This window comes from Mustela putorius, unplaced genomic scaffold (genome assembly GCF_011764305.1).
Source record: "Mustela putorius furo isolate JIRA1106 unplaced genomic scaffold, ASM1176430v1.1 tig00001584_pilon_pilon_pilon, whole genome shotgun sequence".
In the NCBI taxonomy this organism is placed as follows: domain Eukaryota; kingdom Metazoa; phylum Chordata; class Mammalia; order Carnivora; family Mustelidae; genus Mustela; species Mustela putorius.
Genome location: NW_025421806.1, coordinates 346,986 through 369,050, shown reverse-complemented (window position 1 = coordinate 369,050; position 22,065 = coordinate 346,986). Strand labels below are relative to the sequence as shown.

At 54.2% G+C, this 22,065-nt stretch overlaps 4 protein-coding genes across 10 annotated transcripts; 2 read left to right on the top strand and 2 right to left on the bottom strand.

Annotated features, from left to right (window-relative positions):
- The first annotated feature begins 547 nt into the window (after positions 1-547).
- On the top strand, positions 548-3,839 carry GALT (galactose-1-phosphate uridylyltransferase). Of its 2 annotated transcripts, none has more exons than XM_004747448.3 (11): positions 548-704; positions 994-1,163; positions 1,388-1,463; positions 1,548-1,596; positions 1,696-1,825; positions 1,983-2,039; positions 2,185-2,307; positions 2,596-2,728; positions 2,828-2,911; positions 3,223-3,377; positions 3,668-3,839. In XM_004747448.3, exons 1-11 carry the CDS (start codon positions 623-625, stop codon positions 3,746-3,748), a joined length of 1,140 nt encoding a protein of 379 aa, XP_004747505.1. In that variant the 5' UTR covers positions 548-622; the 3' UTR covers positions 3,749-3,839. The 2 variants fall into 2 exon arrangements, with proteins under 2 accessions (XP_004747505.1, XP_004747506.1); XM_004747449.2 differs by having other exon boundaries at positions 619-788.
- A 1,606-nt stretch (positions 3,840-5,445) lies between these two features.
- Positions 5,446-21,667, top strand: IL11RA (interleukin 11 receptor subunit alpha). 3 transcript variants are annotated; one of them, XM_004747456.3, is made up of 13 exons: positions 5,446-5,542; positions 8,529-8,628; positions 8,919-8,979; positions 9,988-10,157; positions 10,293-10,407; positions 10,527-10,559; positions 10,645-10,811; positions 11,517-11,680; positions 12,440-12,581; positions 12,910-13,029; positions 13,126-13,222; positions 13,457-13,539; positions 21,331-21,667. In XM_004747456.3, exons 2-13 carry the CDS (start codon positions 8,529-8,531, stop codon positions 21,354-21,356), a joined length of 1,278 nt encoding a protein of 425 aa, XP_004747513.1. In that variant the 5' UTR covers positions 5,446-5,542; the 3' UTR covers positions 21,357-21,667. The 3 variants fall into 3 exon arrangements, with proteins under 3 accessions (XP_004747513.1, XP_004747512.1, XP_044943818.1); XM_004747455.3 differs by lacking the exon at positions 5,446-5,542 and adding an exon at positions 7,259-7,348; XM_045087883.1 differs by lacking the exons at positions 5,446-5,542; positions 13,457-13,539; positions 21,331-21,667 and adding an exon at positions 7,259-7,348 and having other exon boundaries at positions 13,126-13,226.
- On the bottom strand, positions 14,517-18,626 carry CCL27 (C-C motif chemokine ligand 27). 2 transcript variants are annotated; one of them, XM_013053710.2, is made up of 5 exons: positions 18,583-18,626; positions 18,296-18,355; positions 15,167-17,708; positions 14,882-15,014; positions 14,517-14,693 (listed from the first exon to the last, which is right to left on the bottom strand). In XM_013053710.2, the coding sequence occupies exons 3-5, from the start codon at positions 15,357-15,359 to the stop codon at positions 14,534-14,536; spliced, it is 486 nt and encodes a 161-aa protein (XP_012909164.1). In that variant the 5' UTR covers positions 15,360-17,708; positions 18,296-18,355; positions 18,583-18,626; the 3' UTR covers positions 14,517-14,533. The 2 variants fall into 2 exon arrangements, with proteins under 2 accessions (XP_012909164.1, XP_012909163.1); XM_013053709.2 differs by lacking the exons at positions 18,296-18,355; positions 18,583-18,626 and having other exon boundaries at positions 15,167-17,131; positions 17,503-17,969.
- LOC123394158 lies at positions 18,012-19,149 on the bottom strand. Of its 3 annotated transcripts, none has more exons than XM_045087886.1 (4): positions 19,020-19,149; positions 18,583-18,650; positions 18,296-18,355; positions 18,012-18,174 (listed from the first exon to the last, which is right to left on the bottom strand). In XM_045087886.1, exons 2-4 carry the CDS (start codon positions 18,627-18,629, stop codon positions 18,018-18,020), a joined length of 264 nt encoding a protein of 87 aa, XP_044943821.1. In that variant the 5' UTR covers positions 18,630-18,650; positions 19,020-19,149; the 3' UTR covers positions 18,012-18,017. The 3 variants fall into 3 exon arrangements, with proteins under 3 accessions (XP_044943821.1, XP_044943820.1, XP_044943822.1); XM_045087885.1 differs by lacking the exon at positions 19,020-19,149 and adding an exon at positions 18,945-19,007; XM_045087887.1 differs by lacking the exon at positions 19,020-19,149 and adding an exon at positions 18,726-18,938.
- Positions 21,668-22,065: the final 398 nt, after the last annotated feature.

The following is a 22,065-nucleotide window of genomic DNA, read 5'->3' as shown; positions in this document are numbered from 1 at the left end:
GGGCGGGCTGTGATTTTGGAGAGCTATGGACTCCTCCAGGTACTAACTGGAGGCCAGGGTTCAGCTAAAGCAGATCACTCCCACCCTCAACCCCATACTATTTTGCTTCTCCTCCACTAAAGCTATTGAGCAAGTAAGTAAGGTAGCTATGGATCCAGGGTTATACCCCTACTTGGCCCTAGACTGTAAGCTGCGGGAGAGCAGAGACCATGCCTGACTGGTGCAGGGGCATCCCTTTGCCCCACATGGAGTCTAGGCTAGGGGCCTGACACACAAATATTCAGTAAATATTTGCTAAATGAATGACCGAATGCACCACCTCATGCAGCAAAGAAATCTTGTAAATGTCATGGAGCTGAGGGATCTGCAATACGTGGCTTTTACAGAGAGTCTTCTAAGGTAGTGACTTGGCGCAAGAGGTATTGGGATGACCGAAGCCGCCCCTCCAAAGTGCTAGGCTTTCCTGAATTCGGCTCGCGATTGGGCGGGTGCGCGGGCGGGCCCTTTGGCAGTCACGTGCTGGCTACTGGCCAGTCACCCGGGTGGGGCGGGGCAAACCCGGAGGTGAGTGAGAGTCGGCTCTGTACCGTTCCAGACGATCCCCACCCACACAAGTGGTCTAATGTCGCGCGGCGGATCAATTCCTGAGCAGCGCCAGCAGGCGTCAGAAGCAGACGCCGTCGCCACCACCTTCCGGGCTAGCGGTAACTGCAGGGCGTCTGGGACTCGCTGGAACGCGGAGCCGAGCCCTCCCTTTGCTTAGAAAGTTATCGTCCTTTCCCCCCCAGGTCGGCGCGCCCACCCCGCCAAGCTGGCGCGACTGACTTGTGGTCCCAGGCTAATGGAAGCTGGGAAAGCTCAAGCCCCGGCCATTGGCTCCTGAGCCGGACAGGGCTGAGAGGGTGCTTCTGAGGTTGGGCCTGCTGGTGGGTGAGACCCAGGGCAGAGAGGGTCAGAGAGTTTTGCCGACTGATCTTGTCTCTCTGTCCCCAGAACATCAGCATATCCGCTACAACCCGCTTCAAGATGAGTGGGTACTGGTGTCAGCTCACCGCATGAAGCGGCCCTGGCAGGGGCAAGTAGAGCCGCCTCTCCTGACGACAGTTCCCCGCCATGACCCCCACAACCCTCTGTGTCCCGGGGCCACACGGGCCAATGGAGAGGTAAGCCTTTAGAACCTCCTTCTGCAACCGGAACACGAGTAGTAGCTCCCTCTTAGAGCTGCCCCTCACCCACAAGGGAGTAGACGACCTTCTGTGTTAGGTCCCACCAAGTCTTTGACCCCACAGCCCATCTTCCACACCCCCTTGTAGTCTGTCCAGCCCTGAAGCCCACGTGACTGGTAGGTAGGGAGCAGCAAATGCTTCTATCAAAACCTTGTCAGTAGGTGAATCCCTACTATGACGGTACCTTTGTGTTTGACAACGACTTCCCAGCGCTGCAGCCTGATGCCCCCAATCCAGGTAATCTGGCTGTAGCTGCTGTTGGGGGGGGGGGCTGGACCTCTTGGGGAACTTCTGTTGTCAGACTACAACCTTTTACCTCAGGACCCAGTGATCATCCCCTTTTCCAAGCAGAGGCTGCTCGAGGAGTTTGGTAACTATGGATTTCCTCTCTTCAACCCAGGGCTTGGATTCTGCGCCTAGCAATAGCTAAGCCCTGTATCTCTCTCATTTCTTCTCCCACACTACCTAGTAAGGTCATGTGCTTCCACCCCTGGTCGGATGTAACACTACCACTCATGTCGGTGCCTGAGATCCGCACTGTCATTGATGCATGGGCCTCAGTGACAGAGGAGCTGGGAGCCCGGTATCCTTGGGTGCAGGTCTGTGAGGTTGCCTCCTCCCTTGGATGGATGGGCAGGGAGGGGGTGACACAGCTTTGGTGCTGGGAAGCGGTATTCCTGTTCTCAAAAGGTGTGGTCAGGAGAGGCTGATTCGGTGTCTCTCTGGCTACTAAAGCTCCCTACCTCTACCTGATAGATCTTTGAAAACAAAGGAGCTATGATGGGTTGTTCCAACCCCCATCCCCACTGCCAGGTAAGTGTGTCAGGGGCTCCAGTGGATTTCTGGGCTGAGTCCAAGGCAGTATTGTGGGGAAGGGAACTGGAGGGACAGACTAAGTAATGAGGAGGCTTGGGGGTGAAGGATCTGCCAGCTCTTCACTCCTCCTGCCCCTTGACAGGTGTGGGCCAGTAGTTTTCTGCCGGATATTGCCCAGCGTGAGGAGCGAACTCAGCGGGCCTATCAGAGTCAACGTGGAGAGCCCCTGCTAATGGAATATGGCCACCAGGAGCTGCTCAGAAAGGTGGGAAATACCCAGACCCTGTTTTCCCAAGGAACCCCTAATCTCACCATAGAAGAGAAAGGTCTGTGAAGGAGAAGGGTAGAAGGGAAATAGCAGGATACTTGATGGGAAGCTATAGCAGTAATCTAAAAGAAAGAGGATGGTGGCTTACATAGGATGGTAGTGGTGGAGGTGACGAGAAGCTATCAGATTCTGAGTACATTTTTTCTTCTCCTATTTGTTGACAACCCCTTCCCCGTCTCACCTCTCCCCCACTTTGATGACTTCATGTCCACTTGGTCTGCCCAGGAACGTTTGGTCTTAACCAGTGAGCACTGGTTGGTACTGGTCCCCTTTTGGGCAGTGTGGCCCTACCAGACACTGCTGCTGCCCCGTAGGCATGTGCGGCGCCTGCCTGAGCTGACCCCTGCTGAGCGTGATGGTGAGTCTCCCAACTGACCCAGGGGCCACGTACAGGATGGGGATGGCTCTGGTAGGGCCAACATCTTGGCCCCAGCTGAGAGTCAGGCTCTGATTCCAGATCTAGCCTCTATCATGAAGAAGCTCTTGACCAAGTATGACAACCTTTTTGAGACGTCCTTTCCCTACTCCATGGGCTGGCATGGTAAGACTTTGAGCATCCATACCTATCCCCAGTGTCATTTTTGAGGTCCTGAGGCCAAGATTAGTGGACTGTAGCTCCCAGCAGGCTTTGAAATACTTTTTGTGGGGTGTGTCCTGAGCAGGGATACTGGGACTGAAAGTGGAACAACAAACTTGGTGAAACTATGTTTCCCAGTCTTTTCCAATGCCTGGTCTACTTACTGGCAAGGAATGCTGGGAGATGTAGTTTTTAGGTATCCAACCTGGTTTGGGGGTAGAGGCTAGGTGGAAGAATTAAAAATGGGCTCTCCAGTTTTCTCTTCTTCCTGTTAGGGGCTCCCATGGGATCAGATGCTGGAGCCAACTGGGATCACTGGCAGCTGCATGCTCATTACTACCCTCCACTTCTGCGCTCTGCCACCATCCGGAAATTCATGGTTGGCTATGAAATGCTTGCCCAGGCCCAGAGGGACCTCACTCCCGAGCAGGTCAGGTTTCAGAGCACCCTGGATTCTTGGGATCCTTTTCTCTTCCATTTCTCCAAGGGAGTCTAAAAATCATGACCCTGAAAACCTCATAACCTAGGCATTCCTAAGGACTCAAGCTGCTCATCTCTACCTCTGGTTATTCTGGCAGTCCTTACCACCAGCCTCCTGGTCCTACAAGCCTTCCCCTCAGTGTCTCCTAGGCAGTCGTTACTACTGTTCCGCTCATATGACTCCATACCACCATTCTGGGCAGCCCGTATACTCCCTGATTGTCCCCTGTTCCCTTCCAGGCTGCGGAGAGACTAAGGACACTTCCTGAGGTTCATTACCGCCTGGGGCAGAAGGATAGGGAGACAGCAACCATCGCCTGACCACACTGACCACAGGGCCTTCTGCTTGAGGGAACCAGGGACTGGGGTTGGGAAGATGTGGGATCAATAAAAGTAAACTGTGTTTCTCAAACTTGAATCACATATTCTAATGACAGAAGAGTATGAACTATAATCCTCAGGGATCTGGGTTAAAGGCTGATGGCACAACACCAGCCACAACTTCTTTTGCCTGCTGATACTCAAAAACTTAGAGTACAAAATTTCCGCCCCAAATCTCAACCCAAATGAAGACTCAGTGTTATATCTGGCCTATAGATGATCGTATTTCTGGAGTAACAAAGGCATCATAGTTTCAAGAAATGTTTAAAATCCTGAGTTCTTGTCTGTGGCTAAGGCTTTGGGAAGCCCAGAGCCCTTCACCACCACCCCTAGGATGATATGTCAGCTCATTAGGCCTAGGCCTGAGGCTTTGGTGTGGAGCTGGTGAACAGGATCCTGGTCCCAGTGGTCAGTGGCCAGACACTGGGCTGCTGGCCAGAACCCTGGCTTTGTGAGTGGCTGCAGCTTGGCTCTGCTCCAGCCCACAGGGGCTAAAGGGGTGGGTAGGGAACGTGCACGTGGCTTTGTGTCCTTGACTTGTCTAGACTTTCACGTGCAGCATATATGGGCAGGCTTTGGCCACTTGTATTGCCCATGGGCCCCCATCATTGCAGGGAAGGAAAGCAAGAAAACAGTTTTGGCAGGAAAGGGCATGTGAGAGTTAGGAGCCCCAGCCTGGGAAGAAGGGACCCTTGAGTCTGCTCCCTCCTCTCTGCACCTGTTCCCTTGGTAAGATTATGAGAGTGTGTGGCAATAATAGGGCATGCGACCCAGGAGACTTGATGTCACCTAGTGCCCTCCAAACTTCAGGGGAGGATAGGGCCTGTGAGCAATGCAAGGATGGCCTGAGGCTTTTCATCTTAATTCTTTTCTCAAGGTAACAGTTCGGGAGGGGCTCTCATGCCAAGGCTAGGCAGTGATGACTTGGCCCAGGAGTACCTTGGCTGCCTGCCTTCTATTCCGGGGGTTTTTGTTTCTTTTTTTATCTTCAGACCCTGCAGGGGTAGGACCTGGGACTTAGAAGAGCGTCTGGAGGGAGCTCAGACAGACATGATACACATCTCCCTTGAGGCCGCAGTGAACTGGGGAGTAGATGTGAACCCTGAAGGGGGGTGGCTGGTTTCTTAAGTCCTACACCTACAAACACCTGATCCTACACCCTTGACTTGGCTGCATTTTGGAATCATTTGGGAGTTTTCAACACCGATGCCAAGGCCAGCTTCCAAAGATTCGGATTTAATTGGTTTGGAGTGTGGCTTGCCAGTTTTAAAACCAAAAGGTCCAGCAAAGTTTGAGAACCATTGCCCCACAAAAGTCCTTATCTGGAGTCTGGGGCACCTTCAGCTTCTCCAGTCACCTGCCCAATGGATCCCCAGCCACTGAACTTGTGGCTTTGTTTTTGGACTGCTGGAAGGAGGAGGGGCCTGAAAACTTCCAGTCCTGCTGTCCCAGCAGGGCAGTGCTGTAGACGAGGACCCAGGAATCCAGCTCCACACTCTGTCCCCCAGCAGTCTCCTCAGTCCCGGACGGGACAGGAAGTGTCCGGCAGAGGTGGGGTGGAGGTGATTGGCAGTTGGAGGCTCCAATGGGCCCAGACCCCCTCCCTTTTCACCCCTGTCCTTCCATTGGTGCCTGGGCGGAGCCGCCCCCTCTGCTGGGGCCCCAGGGCGGGAGGGAGCAGAGGCCGGGGCAGAGGGCGAGGGTGGAGGGCGCAGGCGGCGGAGGCCGCAGAAGGTGAGGCCTTGGGGGAGCGGGGGGAGTGGTGGCGGCGGCGGGAGTCCCCGGGGAAGGCCTGCCAGGAGAGGGCGGGGCAGGGTAGTGAACGATCTGAAGGGCCTGGACCGGCTGACGGACTGTCAGTGTGTGCGTGTGACTCTTAGGCTGTGTGTGACGATGTCAGCGTGTGGACCTGTACCGCTTGGTGCAGCTGTCAGTTACATGACTGCGTGTGTCAGTGCGCGTGTGGTCGAGTGTGCATGCGGCTGTGCGAGTGTGGGATTATGTGTTCTGTCCATGTGCAGTTTTTGGTGAGAGACTGGGTTGTGTGTTGGTGTGTGAGAGGGCCTGTCACAGCATAGGGAATGGGTTTGGGGAAGGTCTCTGTGGGGTTTAAGACTATGTGAGAGTGGGTGGCTGGGTTTATGTGTGCAGTATGTGACTTGAGCAGTAGCAGAGTGAGAGGGAGACTTGTAGTATGTGTGTGTCCTGTGTCAGACCGTGTATTATGTGTGTGTCCTGTGTGCTGTTTTAGACTGCGTGAGAGTGGAGCTGTGTTGTATCTTGGGGACCAACTTCATTAGTCAGTGGGACTGCCCTTTCTGCTTAACGCCCAGCAAAGACAGACCCACGCCAGCACACTTATCTTCCCTTCCTTTCTGTGCCCTGGAATCCCTCTCATTGGTCTACTGCTTATTTTCTGTTTCCCTGTCTCAGTTTCCTTTTATTTCTTTTTCTCTTCTTACTATTGTCTTTCTGGAGCTGTCAGTCATCTGTGTCTCCTCCTCACAGTTTTGTCTGCCCAGGTATCTCTTGTGTATCTGCCTCTCACATCCTCTGCATCTCTGTCTCTCTCTCTCTCTCTCTGTACCCCTGTGCCTAGCTCCCTTGCTCACCTTTGTCTCTTTGGGTACATGGGGGCCTGAGCGGTGATGAGATGTGGGATCTGCCATGCTAAGAGCTCCCTGAAAGAGGGGCTGAAACCATCATGAGGATTTGCTTTTAGGGAGTGCTGCATCCCTATCCCAGGGGCAGAGTGCTAAGTGTCTATGTGTCTGTGTGTGAGGGTATGGGTATGAGTCTGAGTGGAGGTGTCTGAGTGTGTTCATGTGACTGTGAGTGGCTATATCTGAGAGTGTGTGTCTGAGGGTAAGTGTGGGTCTTGTGTATCTGGCACCAAGGGACCAAAGGCATTTCCTGGTGCTGGGGCCCAAAGAGTGGAGGGGGAGGTGAGAAATGGCTGGAACGTCCAGGGGCAGAGGGACTGGACTCTGGGTTTTCTTTATACCTCCCAACCTGGGGCCTCCCTTCCCCTCAAAAAACAGCTAGCTATGCCCCAAGGAAATATTTGCTAGGGAGTGAAAAGAGTGGGGGCAGGAGTCTGTGTCTGATTTTTCATTTGGTTATGCCCCTGTGTGTTCAAGGGAGTGTCTTTTTGTGGACTGTGCTTAGTTGAGTCCATGCATGAATGTGGCTGGGTGAAAACCTAGGGAATCTCTCCCTGACAGGGACATAGCAGCCCTCCTTTTCCTCTTGCTGGCCCTGGCTGTGCCTGTGGCTTCCTTTCCAGACTGGGGGGGAGGCCTCTTCCCTTCCCAGGGCCTCGGGTGGGAGGGGGGGCAAAAGGGGAGGAGGGAGGAGGAATGAGGGAGGTGGGGGCCTCGCTCAGGGCGGCTGAGCTCTAGGGCCCAGAGGGGCGGAGGAGGGAAAGGGAAGGAGGGGATGATTCTGGGGTCCCAGAACTGAGTGGAGCTGAGCCGGGTGCTGTAGCTGGTGCGAGGAAGTCCTGGAGGCCATGGACAGTCAGCTACTGGGATCACCGAGGTAGGGCGGGGCTAATCAGGGTGAATGTGGCTGGGGGGGTGGGGTGGGGGAGTGTGAGCCACTAGACACATTCAGACCGATACACAGACATGTGGAGGCCCTTGTTCGCTCTGCTTGAGAGAGCTCAGTGCTCTTCCTCTTTTGGAGCCCTTGCTTGCTTGGGCCCTCTCCCTATGTGCTCCTCCTGTGCCCATGGCCACTTCCCCACTGCCTTTCTCATCCTGCTCCAAAATCCCTCTCTCCCAGCACTCCCACGGGCAGTGGTTATCATACACCTCCTTTGCTTTTCTAGTTCCCGCTGCCCTAGCCCAGCCCTTGCGTCCCTGAACCCCACCGCCTTCTGGTTTTGATGTCGGAGCATCTTTTGGTCCTGTAGCCTCCACCCCAGACCCCTTCCCTGCAGGCTTCTCACTCCTCTCAGCCTTCTCTCCGCTCCCCGACACCCTGTCTCCATCTCCTGGCTCCTTGCCCACCTCCAGCCTCTGGCAGCAGCCAAGGCATCTGGATCTGCTTAACTCTGCAGCCTCAGCCTGCACCCCAGCCCCATCCAGCCTCACAGGCTCGGGACCAACAAGATTCCAGAGTCAGGCCTAGATGAGTGGCCCAGGGAGCTGGGCTCAGGAGAGAAGAGGCCTGGCAGCCAGAGCAGGGCTAGGCCTCGTGGTAGGAAAACAGCGTGGGCTCAGACCCACCACGACAGCACCCCCACCCAAGTTTGATGAAGGCTGTCTTAGGTTAACCAGAGGCAGTGAGTCGCCCTGGGCCAGGTCAGGGTAGACACTGGAATTCCCAACAGCTGGGTTGGAGGAGTTAATGGGAGTGACTGAACTGGTGCCAGCACTTGGTGCCAGGGGTGGGCGCCAAGGGTGGTGTGTGGGGGGGGGTACTGCTGGCACAGTCTGTCGCCTCTGGCTTTTGTTCTGGGCCTTAGGCCCAGGACTGAGATGGAGGGTGTGTGTGTGTGTGTGTGTGTGTGTGTTGTTTGTTTGCATGTATGTATATGGGTGTATGGTGGAAAGGGGGACCTTAGATCAGATCAGATCTCTTGCTGTTTTCTGATACCCTGATCCCATTTGGGACCAGTTTTCTTCTAGAAGTTCCCAGTTTAGAAGAGGAGGAGGCAGGCTTTAGCCTCACATCTGGGCATGGGGGATTGCTGACCCTGCCTCTCTCTCCACAGATGAGCAGCAGCTGCTCAGGGTTGAGCAGGGTCCTGCTTGCCTTGGCTGTAGCCTTGGTGTCCACTGCCTCCCCCTGTCCCGAGGCCTGGGGCCCCACAGGTGAGAAGAATCCTGCTGTATGCCTCCAACTCTGACTTACGACTTGCCATCCTCCGTGTGAACCCTTTCCTTGCCTAGTCTGTGACCCCCAACCCCTGACATCCAACCAGGCAACATTCTTTCTCTGCCCTGTCTTCTGACCTCTGTCTCTAGATTATAACATGATGCTTTGAGCCCGTGACCCCACCCAGCCTTAAAAGTCTGCTGTTTACCCTGTCGTGCTCACTAAGAGGGGGCTGGGATGGGAGAGAGGGACAGAAAGAGCCTTTCCTCAGAAATGCCCTCCACAGGGGTCCAGTATGGGCAGGCTGGCAGGTCCATGACACTGTGTTGCCCTGGAGTGACTGCTGGGTAAGTCCCCCACCCCTGCCCACGGGCTGACAGTCATGACCCTTTCTTGACTCTCTCCAGTCCTCATGCCCCTCCCATCTTTGCTCTGTGTCTTTAATCCTCATCTCTTTAGCTATGCTAACACTCAGACCATCCTTATTTAATGGAAAATTTGAACCAACATGTATTGAGCACCTGCTCAGTCCCTGGTCTGTTCTAGGCTCTGGGATCTAGCAGCGCACATGCCTGGCAAGATGCCTGCCTGTGTAGAGGTTAGATTCTGGTAGGCCAGACAGATAATAAGCAAATATAAATCTTGCTAGGGAGTGGTACCTGCAGGGCAGAAAATCAGAAGAAAGTGACGTGGAAGAGGATAACCAATTGGTTACTTCTTCTTCTTCTTCTTCTGGAAGAGGATAACCGATTGGTTACTACTTCTTCTTTTTTTAAAGATTTTATTATTTATTTGACAGAGAGAGAGATCACAAGTAGGCAGAGAGGCAGGCAGAGAGAGAGGGGGAAGTAGGCTCCCTGCCGAGCAGAGAGCCCGATGCGGGGCTCGATCCCAGGACCCCAAGATCATGACTGGAGCTGAAGGCAGAGGCTTAACCCACTGAGCAACCCAGGGGACTCTGATTGATTACTTTTTATTGGTAATAAGGGAAGGCTTCTCTGAGGAGGTGACATTGAAGCTAATTTCTGAAGGTCAAGAAATAGGCAGCCATGCACGTGTTAGGCATTCCTGACTGAGGGAATAGCTAGTGCAAATGCCCTGAGGTGTGAATGAGTTCAATACTCTTGAACAGAAAGAAGACCTATGTGACTGAAGTGTAGTGGGTGAGGGGGCGAGAGGGAGGAGCTGAAGAAGGAAAGGAAGGCAAGGGCTAGATCACCAGGGGCTTTGTAAACGCCTGGATTTAAAGGACCTAAAAGGGTTTTATTGCAAGCGCAGTGAGAAGCCAATGGAGAGCTGTGGCTTGGGTTAACACTTTAAATCTTCCCTCTATCATCACCTCATCTCACCCCCAGGGCCCCGGTGTCCTGGTTTCGGGACGGGGAGACGAGACTGCTCCAGGGACCTGACTCTGGGCTAGGGCATGAACTGGTCTTGGCCCGGGCAGACAGCACCGACGAAGGCACCTACATCTGCCGGACCCTGGATGGTGCACTTGGGGGAATTGTGACCCTACAGCTGGGCTGTGAGTTGGGGAGGGAGTATTGGGTGGCCGCGATGAGGCAAGGGGCTGCTGAGGGCATCCAGGCCCTGAGTAGGCCCTCTCGGAGGGGAAGGACCTGGGGACTTCTCAGACTCCAGTTGCACCTTCTGCCTCTAGACCCCCCAGCCCGCCCTGTTGTCTCCTGCCAAGCAGCTGACTATGAGAACTTCTCTTGCACTTGGAGTCCCAGTCAGGTCAGCGGTTTACCCACCCGCTACCTCACCTCCTACAGGTGTGTGCATGATTGGGTGTGTAAGCCTATACATTTGGGTGTGTGTGGGAGGCAGAAGGCCTCAGAGGGAGGGAGGATCCTCTTTTCCTTCCTGACCTCAGATGGTCCCCTCCTGCCAGGAAGAAGACCGTACCAGGAGCTGATGGCATGAGGTAGGACATAAAGGAGAGGCTGGGGACTCCAGCTGGATCCCCTAATGAGCATTTCCAAATCCCACAACCACATTGTCCCTCCTAGGATGAATCCATCCACAGGGCCCTGGCCGTGCCCACAGGATCCTCCAGGGGCTGCCCGCTGTGTAGTCCATGGGGCAGAGTTCTGGAGCCAGTACCGAATAAATGTGACTGAGGTGAACCCACTGGGGGCCAGCACACGCCTGCTGGATGTGAGCTTGCAGAGCATCTGTGAGTACCCATTCCCGCTGCACCTCAGAGACCCCAGATGGACTTCAGGGCACAGAGACCCCAACACCAAACCTCCACCTACCAGAGCTCCCAAACAGTTCCCTCCTGATGGAGACCCCATTTTAGCACACAGGTAGCTACCGTGGAGACTAAGAAGCCGAAGAGATCAGCCCAGGAGGCAGGGTTACCTCAGCCTCTAGAGGTTGCTACCCCTAGCCCCTCCTGGCTTCTAGTGCACAAGTCCTTCCCGGGTGCCTAGCCCCAGACTGCCTCTGGTTCCAGGCCCTGTGCTAAAGGCAACCATGCCTTGTGTCCTCCCTGCCCAGTGTAAGCCCTTGCTGGCCTCTCTTTCTTTTGATCTGTATGTGGGAGAGGGAACTAAACCTCTAGTTAAGAGCTAGAGAGAGACAAGCAGACCCCACGCTGAGCATGGAGCCTGATGTGGGCCCAATCCCATAATCCTGAGATCCTGACCCGAGCCGAAACTAAGAGGAGGACGCCCAACTGGCTGAGCCACCCAGGCGCCCCAGCTCATTTTATAACAGGGATAACAGACAGGTCCTGAGCCCAGAGGATGATCAAGCTCAAGATTTCCCCAGACCCCTTGGAAATGCCTCCTTCAGGTACCTTTAGGCACATACCCACCTTCCCTTGGTGGGTATATGCCTTTGTCCCGTCCTGACTTTGTGTCTCCACTACCCTCAGTGCGCCCTGACCCACCCCAGGGGCTTCGGGTAGAGTCGGTTCCTGGCTATCCCCGCCGTCTGCATGCCAGCTGGACGTACCCTGACTCTTGGCCCCGCCAGCCCCACTTTCTGCTCAAGTTCCGACTGCAGTACCGTCCAGCGCAGCATCCAGCCTGGTCCACGGTGAGGCCTGGAATGTGCCCCAGACTTCATGTGCCTGGCTATTCTACATAGCGTACTGGCAGGTCACCAGAGCCCTGTCACCTCCCCCAGTAGAGTACTGTCTCTGGGTGATCCTTTGTGCCAGGTGCTGGGGTTGCTGCTGGGTGCGAAAGGCCCACTCTGCCTTGTTGGGGCTGTAACTCTGATGCCAGCCCATCTGTGGGAGGACAGGAGTGGCTTTTTGCAAATGACTTTTCTAGAAAAAGGAGTGCCTTTCACCCAGAGGCACATTCTCATACAAACATTCATATATCCAGATGAGGACAGTAGTGAATTTCCACCTCTGAAGATATTAAAGATTGGCTGGCAGCAAGTCTGGGGAGCAGCGGCTTCAGATAATGCCCAGTATTTATTGGGTGCTGCCTGCCCACCAGGGCATACTACACATTTAGTATGCATTGTCTTATTTGGGTATATTCTCCACTATTTTACAAATGAAGAAACCAAGGCACAGAGTGGCCCAAGGTCACTCAGTAAGTGCTACAGCAAGGATTTGAACCCAAGCAGGCTGCCTGTGTAACCACTATGCACTTTCATCTTCCACACACTTGGTGTACACCTGACGCCACCAGCCACCCCACATGAGGCCCAGACAGCTCCTGCAGTCTGACAGGGATGGAACTGGGAGGAAGGGGTGCTCTTTGCTAACTAAGGCTGGGGGGAGATAGGCTTGGCATTAACAACCTAGATAACTGGCCAAGGAGCCATCTTCATTCCCAGGTGGAACCAGCTGGATTGGAGGAAGTGATCACGGATGCCGTGGCTGGGCTGCCCCACGCTGTACGAGTCAGTGCCCGGGACTTTCTGGACGCTGGCACATGGAGTGCTTGGAGTCCTGAGGCCTGGGGAACTCCGAGCACCGGTGAGAGACAGCCCAGGGCACGGGCACCAAGCCCGTCCTGCAGCATCTGTCGGCTGGATTGGTGTGCAAGTGGGCTGCACGCACATGCCCTGCCAGTGGCAATTGAGGTCCCAGTCTTCAGCCTTGGCTCTCCTCAGCCCTGCCCCAGTTTAAGCCCTGCCCCTCAGCCTCCACCTCTGTTAGGTCCCCAGAAGCTGGCTCTACCCTTTCGGCTTCCACCTCCTGGGCTCCCCCCATGTCCAAGCCAGGCCCTGGCCTCCCCTCGCAGACCCTGTCTTCCACAGCCACCCCGTGTGGAGAGTTCTCTTCAAGTCTCGCCTCCCTTCAGGGCCTTTGCTGAAGGAGATGCCAGCTGAGGGACAGCTACAGAAGCCCCTGGAGAAAGAGCCTCAGGCAGACAGCCCCGCTCCCCCCAGGCCCTCCCTCCTGCCGGACCCACGGCCACTTGGTAAGCTTGGGCAGGTGAACAAAGGTTGTATAGTATGGGAAAGGGTTTGGTCAGGCAGCCTCGCTGTGACTGTGGCCTGTGACCCTCCCCCCTCAGACCACAGAGACCCCCTGGAGCAGGTAGCAGTGTTGGCATCTTTGGGAATCTTCTCTTTCCTGGGACTGGCAGCTGGGGCCCTGGCACTGGGGCTCTGGTAAGTAACTGCCAGTAGTCCCCTCAAATTTGGATCCCACACAGATGTTCTGTGATAACAGACCACACCTGTTCCCACCCTTCATGATTTCCCAGGGAAACTCTGATTCTGGAACAACTCCCTCCTTCTCCCTCCAACCCCCACTTCATTATTGGCACTGATTTCTCTCCTGACCCTGTATTTATACACTGTTTTGGAGGAGACAAAGATGCCCACTACCTTTTTGTGCTCCAGGCTGAGACTGAGACCAGATGGGAAGGATGGACCCCAAAAGCCTGGGTTCTTGGCTCCAGTGATTCCAGTAGACAAGATTCCAGGTGAGTAGGTCATCTAGGTTTGGACTCAGAGGTTTGTACCCTCATTTTGAGTGTCTGGATTAATAGCCGGATGCTCTTGTCAGAGTTGGGCCACCTCATTCATACAAAGTCTGAGCTCAGGGATAGACCTTTCATTCTTGAGTCCTTGGGCTCAGAGTTGGGTCTCTTCCTTCCCTCACATGGTATTTGGGTTCTTCAATTGGGCCCCCCCTCATTTTCAGGGTGTTAAGCTAAGAGCTGGATATCTATCTTGATTCTGGGGTGTCTTAGATCAGAGCGGGGTCCCCTCCCTTATTCTCAATGTATCTGGGTCCAGAACTAGGAACACTTCATCTTCAGGGTGTTGGGGTTCAGAGCTGGGTTCCCCTACTCATTCTTGGTGTTGGGCTCAGACCTTCTTCCCCTCCCTCATTTTCAGGGTGTCTGGGCCAAAATCTAGTCCTTTTATCTTCCTTGATTTGCCTCCTGCTTCTTCTAGGAGCCCCAAACCTGTAGATGACCCAGGAGGGCTTCAGCTGATTCCACCTATAACTCTGTCTTGCTCGTGTGGATGGATAGAATCCAGGCAGGATAGTAGATCCCCACGGAGGCAGGAGGGCGGGGAGTGGTCTCAGCTGGAGATTCTGTTTGGAACCCAGTTCTGTCAGACTTTGTTCCAGACTTGCCAGCTGAAAGGTGCCTGGACCTCTCATTTCATCTCAGAGCTGGAGGTCCACCTGAGGAATGTGTGTAGATGTGTGTTCGTGTCCATGTGTGCCCATGTGTATGTGAGGTAGGGAACATGTTTTCTCTCAATGTATGCATGTAGGTGCCTGGGGAATATCTGTGGCTCCTTGGCACTTGGCTTTGCCCCTGGAGGGGTTTGTGAAGATGTGAATAAAGAGAACGAGGAGGTTCTTGTTTATTAACACGTCTCCCAGATTCAGATTCGGGGCCCACAGGAGAATGCACAGAATTTGGAAACCACAGTCAGAGACTGTTATCCAGTGCTGCTTTATTGTTCCAGCTCCTGGGGCCCCTGGCCCATTTTCCCTATCAGCCCCAAATTCAGGTTAGGCAGAGTCCCCTGGAGCCTCCTCCCTTGGCGCTCGAACCACCGAGCCAGGCTGCGGTTCTGAGGGTGGATGCAGACACTGCGTCGAGACAGGTGAAGCCTAGGAAAGGAAAGGTGCAAAGCCATAGTCATAGCTTGGCGATGAGGTTAGAGTCCAGGGGTTAGGGCAAAGGCTAGATGAAAACCCAAGTCAGCATCAGAATTAGCAGTTGGGGTTGGGGTTGGCATCAGCATCAGGGGATGGGACTGAGGTCAGGGTTCTGTATAAGGGAGAGGGTCAGAGCTCACACAAAGGCCTGGAGGTGACAGTCCCCATCAGCTTCCTGCACTTCCACCCGGATGACCCTCCTCAGTAGCTTGTTCGAGAGTGGCTGGCGGTAGAGCTGAGTACAGCAGGTAATGCTGGTTGGCAGTGGCAGTGCTAGGGGACAATGGGGCCATATGTTCAGAGGGCTCCTGACCCAAAACCCTTCCATCAGACACCTGGAGGATGGACTTCCTTGGTCCCTTTCCCTCCATCCCGTTCCAGAGGCATTCTGAGGAAATGCCCTTCTAGACCCCCCAAGCGCTCACCTGCTCCAGGGTCTGGGCTCAGCAGCAGCAACAGCAGCAGCAGCAGCAGGACGCTGCTTGTGGATGAGGGCCCCTTCATGCTGCTCAGCCTGGGTACTTCTCTCTCTCCTCCTCCTTCTCCCCTACCTTTTATCTGGTGCCTTTTACCTGGGGCACCAGGTGAGTCAGAGGCAGATGAAGATGTATTGCTCATCCTGTGACATTCCTGGGCCCTAATTGCCACAGACCCCTTCCTCTTCCAGGGCTGCCATTTCGCTTGGCTTCTAAGCCCTGGACAGAGAAGCTGGAGAGAGGGGTAGTGGCTGATGTGAAGACTGATGGTACAGTGACTGAATAAGGGCACCTAAGTATCCACATGTTCAGGGATGGACATTCACACTCACAAACCCACAGTCATAGTCACACCTCAATCATTCAGTCAACCTTATGTCCAGAGACAGACTCACATAGCCCCAGTTGTACTCAAAGTCCCACTCCCACATAGTTGTGTCTTCACAATCATTCAATCACACACAAATTCTCATAGGGATTGTGGGTGGGGTGGGAGCAGATGGCAGGCCAGCACCAACTTGCCTTCATCTTCCCCTCTCTCCTTCCTGCCCTAGCCTGCCTGTCTTATCAGGAAAAATTGATGGGTATGGATCCTTAAAGCAAGCTCTGCTGGCTGAGGATGAGTCTTGGCTGGGACAGTCACATCCAGAGTGAGGAGCTGGGTGCTACTGGGGTACCTTTGGGATGCTAAGGTGAGGGCTGCTTTACCCAGGGAGATGAGACAGGGCAGATGGATGGGGTGGATAAGGCGGAAAGAGAAGAGAAGATAAAGTTCTTTGGTGCCAGATTGCTGCTGTCAAACAAGAAAAAGACCCAAGAAATCTTACCATCCTATTTTTGCCTGGTCTTGTCCCAGAAATAGCAGCCTCTTACCAGCAGGGTCCTGGGGGTTCCAGACTCAGTCCTGGCTTATTGAGACATCAGACTCAAGAGCTCAATTACTTCTCTTTTGTTCTATTCAAATTCCAGCCTCTCCCTGCTGCCCACCCAGATCCAGTAATTCACCCCCCCCAAACCTTATACATTTTGCATCCCTGCATCCCATCATCTTGCTAAAACCCTAACTTCTCCTCTCCTTCCTGTCTCTTGTCTCCTAATTGCATTTCCAGCCTCCACTCCCTTCTTCCCCTTACCCCCTAAAGCAAAAGTCCTCCTCCTCCTCTTGTCCTTTCCAGGAAGCCAGGGACTGCCTGTGGTGGGGACAAGCTGCTAAGTTTAATGCCTCTGGCACCTTGAATTTCCCACTCCTGGTCTGGGGATTTCAATCCTCAAGTCCTGCTTTCTTTTTGAAACATAAACTGAGTCATAACCTAGTAATCCAGACCTTATCTGGTTGTTGTAAGGGTGCCTTCTGCAGCCTTCTGCTCTGTGGCCAACTCTCCTCTAAGGGGCAGGCCTTCTCCCGGGATAGGGACGCAAACCTATCCTGGGCATCTTGCTGCTGCAGGGCTGCTGAAACAAGTGGGAGGAACCATCTGTTCCAAGAGTAAGAACTAGTCCCCGTGCCATGCTGACCAGCTCGAGCTTCTCCTCCTTCCTGTCCAGGGTAAGGCCTGAAGGCCCTTTCCTGGAGTTTGTCTTATGGATACTCAGGAATTCTGACAGTGTCCTGGTGAGGTGTTGGCCCAGGGCTGGACAGGGCACTCCACTTCTGACAGGGTTCCTGATGTAGAAGTTCTGAAGAAATGGCTCAGGAACCTGGGTCCATTCTTGAAGGTGGCCACAACCCAGAGGTCACTCATCTTGAACTGCTAGTACCTAGAGGCCTTGGAGTCTCTCCCACCCTCCAGTCTGGACTTGTGCCCCAGAGCTTGGGTGCAGCTCTTGGGAGGCCATTTACTTATCCCAGATCTCCATCAGCTGGTTGTCTGCCACATACTTTGTGGTCTTTCCTGGACCAATCGATCCAGATACCTGGGAAGACAAGAAATAAATTCTTCCAGGTATGCACCCATCTCTCCCCTTTGGCTCTTCCAAAGATAGGGCCAAGTCTTCTCCCTAGCCACAGTCTGCTGTGAGGGGGGGAGCCCCAGGCTGAAAGTTAGCTTTGCCCCATAAATTGGGCCGTCTCTTTTCTTAATCTTCCCTGTACCTTTTCTGGTGCTGGGTCTCCTCCCTAACTGAAAGCAGGCCCACTAGGAGTCCCTCACCCTCAGCACTTCAGGAGCTAGAGAGTCTCAGGTCAACTAGGTGACAAGACAGGGGTGGCAGGGAGCTGTGGCCTTTGGGTTCTCTTAGGGATAGAGCAAGAACTGCTAGGTAAGCTGATGCCAAGTATCTTTAACCTGGGAAACACTGGGGGAGCCAGAAGTTGCCGTATTAATTGTAGGAAAGATCTCCAACCATCCCAAGTCACTCCCCTGTGGCAGGCTGAGGGAGTCGGCGTCTAGGAATCTTCTCCTCTCACAGCCCACTTCCTACAACTCTGGGCTTACAGTAGTTTAGATTCACTCTCAGAAGAAGATTCTCCAGACACCTGGCCAAGTCCTGTCTAGAAGGAAGGTGGAACACATCAATGTGGGGATAGCCTGGGAGGAAGACAGGGACAGGGTTACTTAGTTCCCAGCATATAGGCTACTTAAGTGAAGTGTGTGTGTGTGTGGATGTGTGTGTGGGGGTTAGGTGGCGCAGGGCAGTGACCCTGAGAAGGGATCCTTAGTAGTAACCGGGGCCAAGATATGGAAGGGCACCCTATCAGGGAGGGAAGCCCTGTCAGTAACAAAAAGCAGGCGTGTAGAGGGGCTCCCAGCCCGAATGGCGGCAGCGGCGGCAGTCAGGAGGGCAGCACGGTGGCTTCGGTTTAAATCTTTAATGCACCGGCTGGCTGGGCAGTGGCGGTGGGGGTGCGGCGGGGGAGGCCGCGACCCGAGCGCTGGGGGGCAGGGCCCAGGCCGCTTGACAGACAGCTCATCAGGCCTCGCAGAGGCTCCAGCTTCTGCTCCCGGGGATGCGCCGAGCTGTGGGGCAACCCGACAGTGGCATGAGGCAGGGAGGGGACTCCCGGATTCCCCCCATCCGTCCTCCTGAGGCTGAGCCTCGTATGCCCCGGGCGGGTCCGCGGTGTCGCAGCCCCCTCACCTCCTGTCCCTCCGCCACATGCGCAGCCAGGGAAAAAAGTAGAAGCAACCCCAGTAGATCCTGCAGAGAGAAGGCCGGGCCGGGCGGGGCGGGGCGGGGCTGACCCCACGGACTCCGCCGTTCAGACGCCTCGCCCCTCCCTTGGAAGGCCCCGCCCTTTGGAGGCGGTCCGCTCCGCAGCCCACGCCCCCTGATGGGCCCCACGCCTCCCGCCCGCGGAGAACTCGCGCCCTCCCCCAACCCCGGAGCGGCTAGGTTCCTCCTCCGCAGAACCCGCCTCCACTCACTCCTCCTCCGCCTCCAGCGCCACCTCGTATCTCCTCAATCCCGACATGTCCTGGGCTCCGAACGTCTCCTGGGGAGCGGCATGATTGGATCAAGGATACTCCAACCCCAGGTCCCCTTCTGTCATTCTCGGGACCAGTCTGACCTGTTCTCAGATAATCTGAGGCAGGTGCCCCCGGGAAGCCTCAATTGCCACATTGGGACAGGGTGGGACTGAAGAATTGGGAGGCATCAGACGTTAAGGAATTAGGAGGTCGATCATCGCGGGGGCCTGGGGCATCCAGGGGGTCAGGACGAAAGATTTTTCGGTCATGGACCTAGGATATTTGGGGCCCTAGGTGAGGATTTCGGGGGCTGGCATCACCTGGAGGGGGGCTGAGGGGTCGGCGCAGCCTAAACTCCCGCCCTCCCTGGCTCCACCCCGGAAACAGACCGTTACCGTTACGTCATAGGGACTCCGTCGCGCTCCAGGGGTGGGGTTTGCCTATTACCCGGAAGGGGCGAAGTCTGAGGGTTTCTTCAGAGGAGGAGGAGTTAAAGTGTCACGCGGGAGGTGGAGCCAGGGTCCTTCTGTCACTAAAGGGACCGAGTCGGGCCCTATTACCTAGGTTGCAGAAGGAGTGTGGGATTGTCTTTTGTCAGGGATAGTGTCAGATTGCGGAACTCCCTCCCTGGAGACCTCAGCCCCAGGCAGCAAAATGAGAGCTTTGGGACTCTATCCAGTGCTGTTTTCCTAGTCTTCTCTCGTCTTGCTCTGCCCTCTGCCCTGCCACTTGTTTGGCTGTGGTCTGAGAAGGAATAGGTCTCCAGAGAGGTCTCAGCTTAGATGAAGCAGACTACAGAAGTACTTGATGTGTGAGTGGCTTTGTCCAAGTCACTTGATGGCCAGGAGGTCACAGCCCTTCCTCTCTGAGCTGAAATTTATCTTCCTCTGATTTTTTTGTTCCTACAGTCAGTCATTCGGTCTGCAAATATATCATGCTAGGAATGGGTATACAGCAGTAGAGCAGCCAGATTATTACAGGAAACATATAGCACAGTGGTTGGAGGCAATAGAGCGTGTTGCAGTAGAACCTAGAGAGCGCAATTAACCAAGCATGGGAGGTTGGGAATAGCTGTCTCTTTGAATTTCCCATGTAATAGGAATGTCTTTTTTTTTTTTTTTATGAGCCCCTTGGATAGTCACACCTGAGTTTATGCTAAGAGATGGGATGACTTAGGATCATCTGGGGAGGGAGGAAGAGACCCTTCTGGCTAGACTGTAGGGGAGTGACCAGAGTCATTCAGGCTTTAGTGTGGCAAATGGGTACACTACTCTTTTCCCCCATCCCACCTTTTTTCTCCCTCTCATACCTCTCTTCCCCTGCCTGGGCCACAAACAAGATTGTAGACAGGTCCGTGGGTACCGGTTGGGTTTTACTGGAAGCATTGCTGTCTTGAGTGTAGAGGAGAAGCTGCGCTCCTGCCACACTCACTCCTGCTCACACTCACACTCACACTCCCATTGACACTCCAGGCCCTGTCTCTGCTGGGTCAGGTCTGGTGTAGAGCTGCTGGAGGCCTGGTTCTGATCCTTGGTTCCCCAGGACTGCAGTGAGTCACATCCCTTCACTTGGACACAGGGCTCCCTCTGGGGCTGCCATGGGTTAACTACAGTGGTGCTCCTAGGGCAGGAAGGAGAGGGCAGGAAGGAAAGGGCAGGAAGGAGAGGCAGGGGCAGGGGTTGGGTCTTGAGCAGGGGCTGTGAGGGAGGAGGCAGGGCTGGGGAGGGTTGGGGTTGCCTTTGCAGAGTTCTTCTGCAGTCTCCGGATGATGCAGTCCACCCAGGACTGGTCTGGAGGGGCATAAAGGTGGTGATTTCTCAGTGCAGTGAACCTGGAATAAGAAGGAATGGAAAAGAGTCCTGGAACCCAGCTTCCTGGCAGGCCCTGGTGTGAGGGGCAGAAACTGAGGACCGCATCTGGGACCCTCCTGGTTCAGGGGCTTCCTTGTGGTGAGGAGCTTGCCAAGGAGAAGGGAAGTAAAATGATGAGTGGAGGCCCAGGTGACAGAGGAGGTGATTGGAAGAGGAAGAGACCAGTTCATTTTCACCGCCTCCCCCACAAAGACAGCAGTACCCTACAGCCATCATTGAGAAGGAGATAGGAACAAAAAGGCACCAGAAATGTTCCTGGAAATCGGGTATTGGTTCACCAAGAGACAGTGTCCTCGGAGTTGTTAGCATCACTCAGAGCTGGGGTGTGGGTGTAAGGGCTAGGGTTTGAGGGACTTTTACATGGAAAGACCACAGCACTGACTAGAATTCAGGATGCCTATCTGCTGCACCATAGCTTTAGTGTTCCTTTCTTTTCCGCCCACGTGCACTAGCCTCCTCTTCCTCTGGAAGCCCAGGCTAAAGGAGATAGACCCTCTACAGAGAAGGGCAGCCAGAGGCCCCAGGACCCATCCAACTGTTGACACATTAAGGAATAGCAGGGGCACAGGCACATCTGAATCACACAGGTGCACACCTGGGTCACAGGCACACCCACACCACACAAGTCTGTGTATACATGGCACATGAATGTGCACATGAATGTCGGGTACACCCGACAGTACACAAGAACGCAATCACAAGGGCACACCCATTTGGCACGTGTACACTCTCAGGTTCACAGACTCACTCGGACCTGAACTCACAGTGTCCTCCACAGACTCCCTGATCCCTCCTCTGCCCCTCATCTTACCATTTTACCCCTTCCCCTTCCCAGGGGAGACCAAGAAAGCAGTATGCTGAGAAGAGGAGTGGTGCTGTGCAGGTGGCCACAAAAGATGGAGGGAGATGGACAGATGGATAGACTCTTTGCAAGCAGCAAGTGTGTGGGTTGCAGGAGTCCTGCTTGTGTGCAGTGTTTGTGAGACTGTGAGGCTGGATGGCAGAGATTGAGTGGAAGAGTGACAGTAAGGGGGAGGGATCCATGATGGTTCTGTGATATGTATGTGAGGCTCTTGCTGTCTTGTTTATGGCCTCCTGAAGCCTTCATTTTTTTTTATATATATATCCAAAAATTTCTTCCTTTCTGTTGTATAATAAAGAATTTGACTGGTCTTTGTCTCTGATTTCTGAAAGGGAGATTTTAAATCTTTTAATTTCCCATGTAATAGGAATATTTTTGTTATTTATGAGCCCCTTGGATAGTCACACCTGAGTTTATGCTAAGAGATGGGATGACTTAGGATCATCTGGAGGATGGTCACAAGAAAAACCAACCATGTCACTGAAGAGTCGGGGCTTTGAGGGGCACTGGAGATTGAGTTCAGCCAATTCAGTCATGCCTACATAACGAAATTTCAATAAAAACCCTGGACACCAGAACTTGTAGAACTTCCTGGTTGGTGGACACATTGATATGCCAGGAGGGTGATGTGTCCATGAGGTTTAGAGCATGAAGCTCTGTATTTGAGACCTTTCCAGACTTTGCCCTGTGTGTATCTTCATTTGGCTC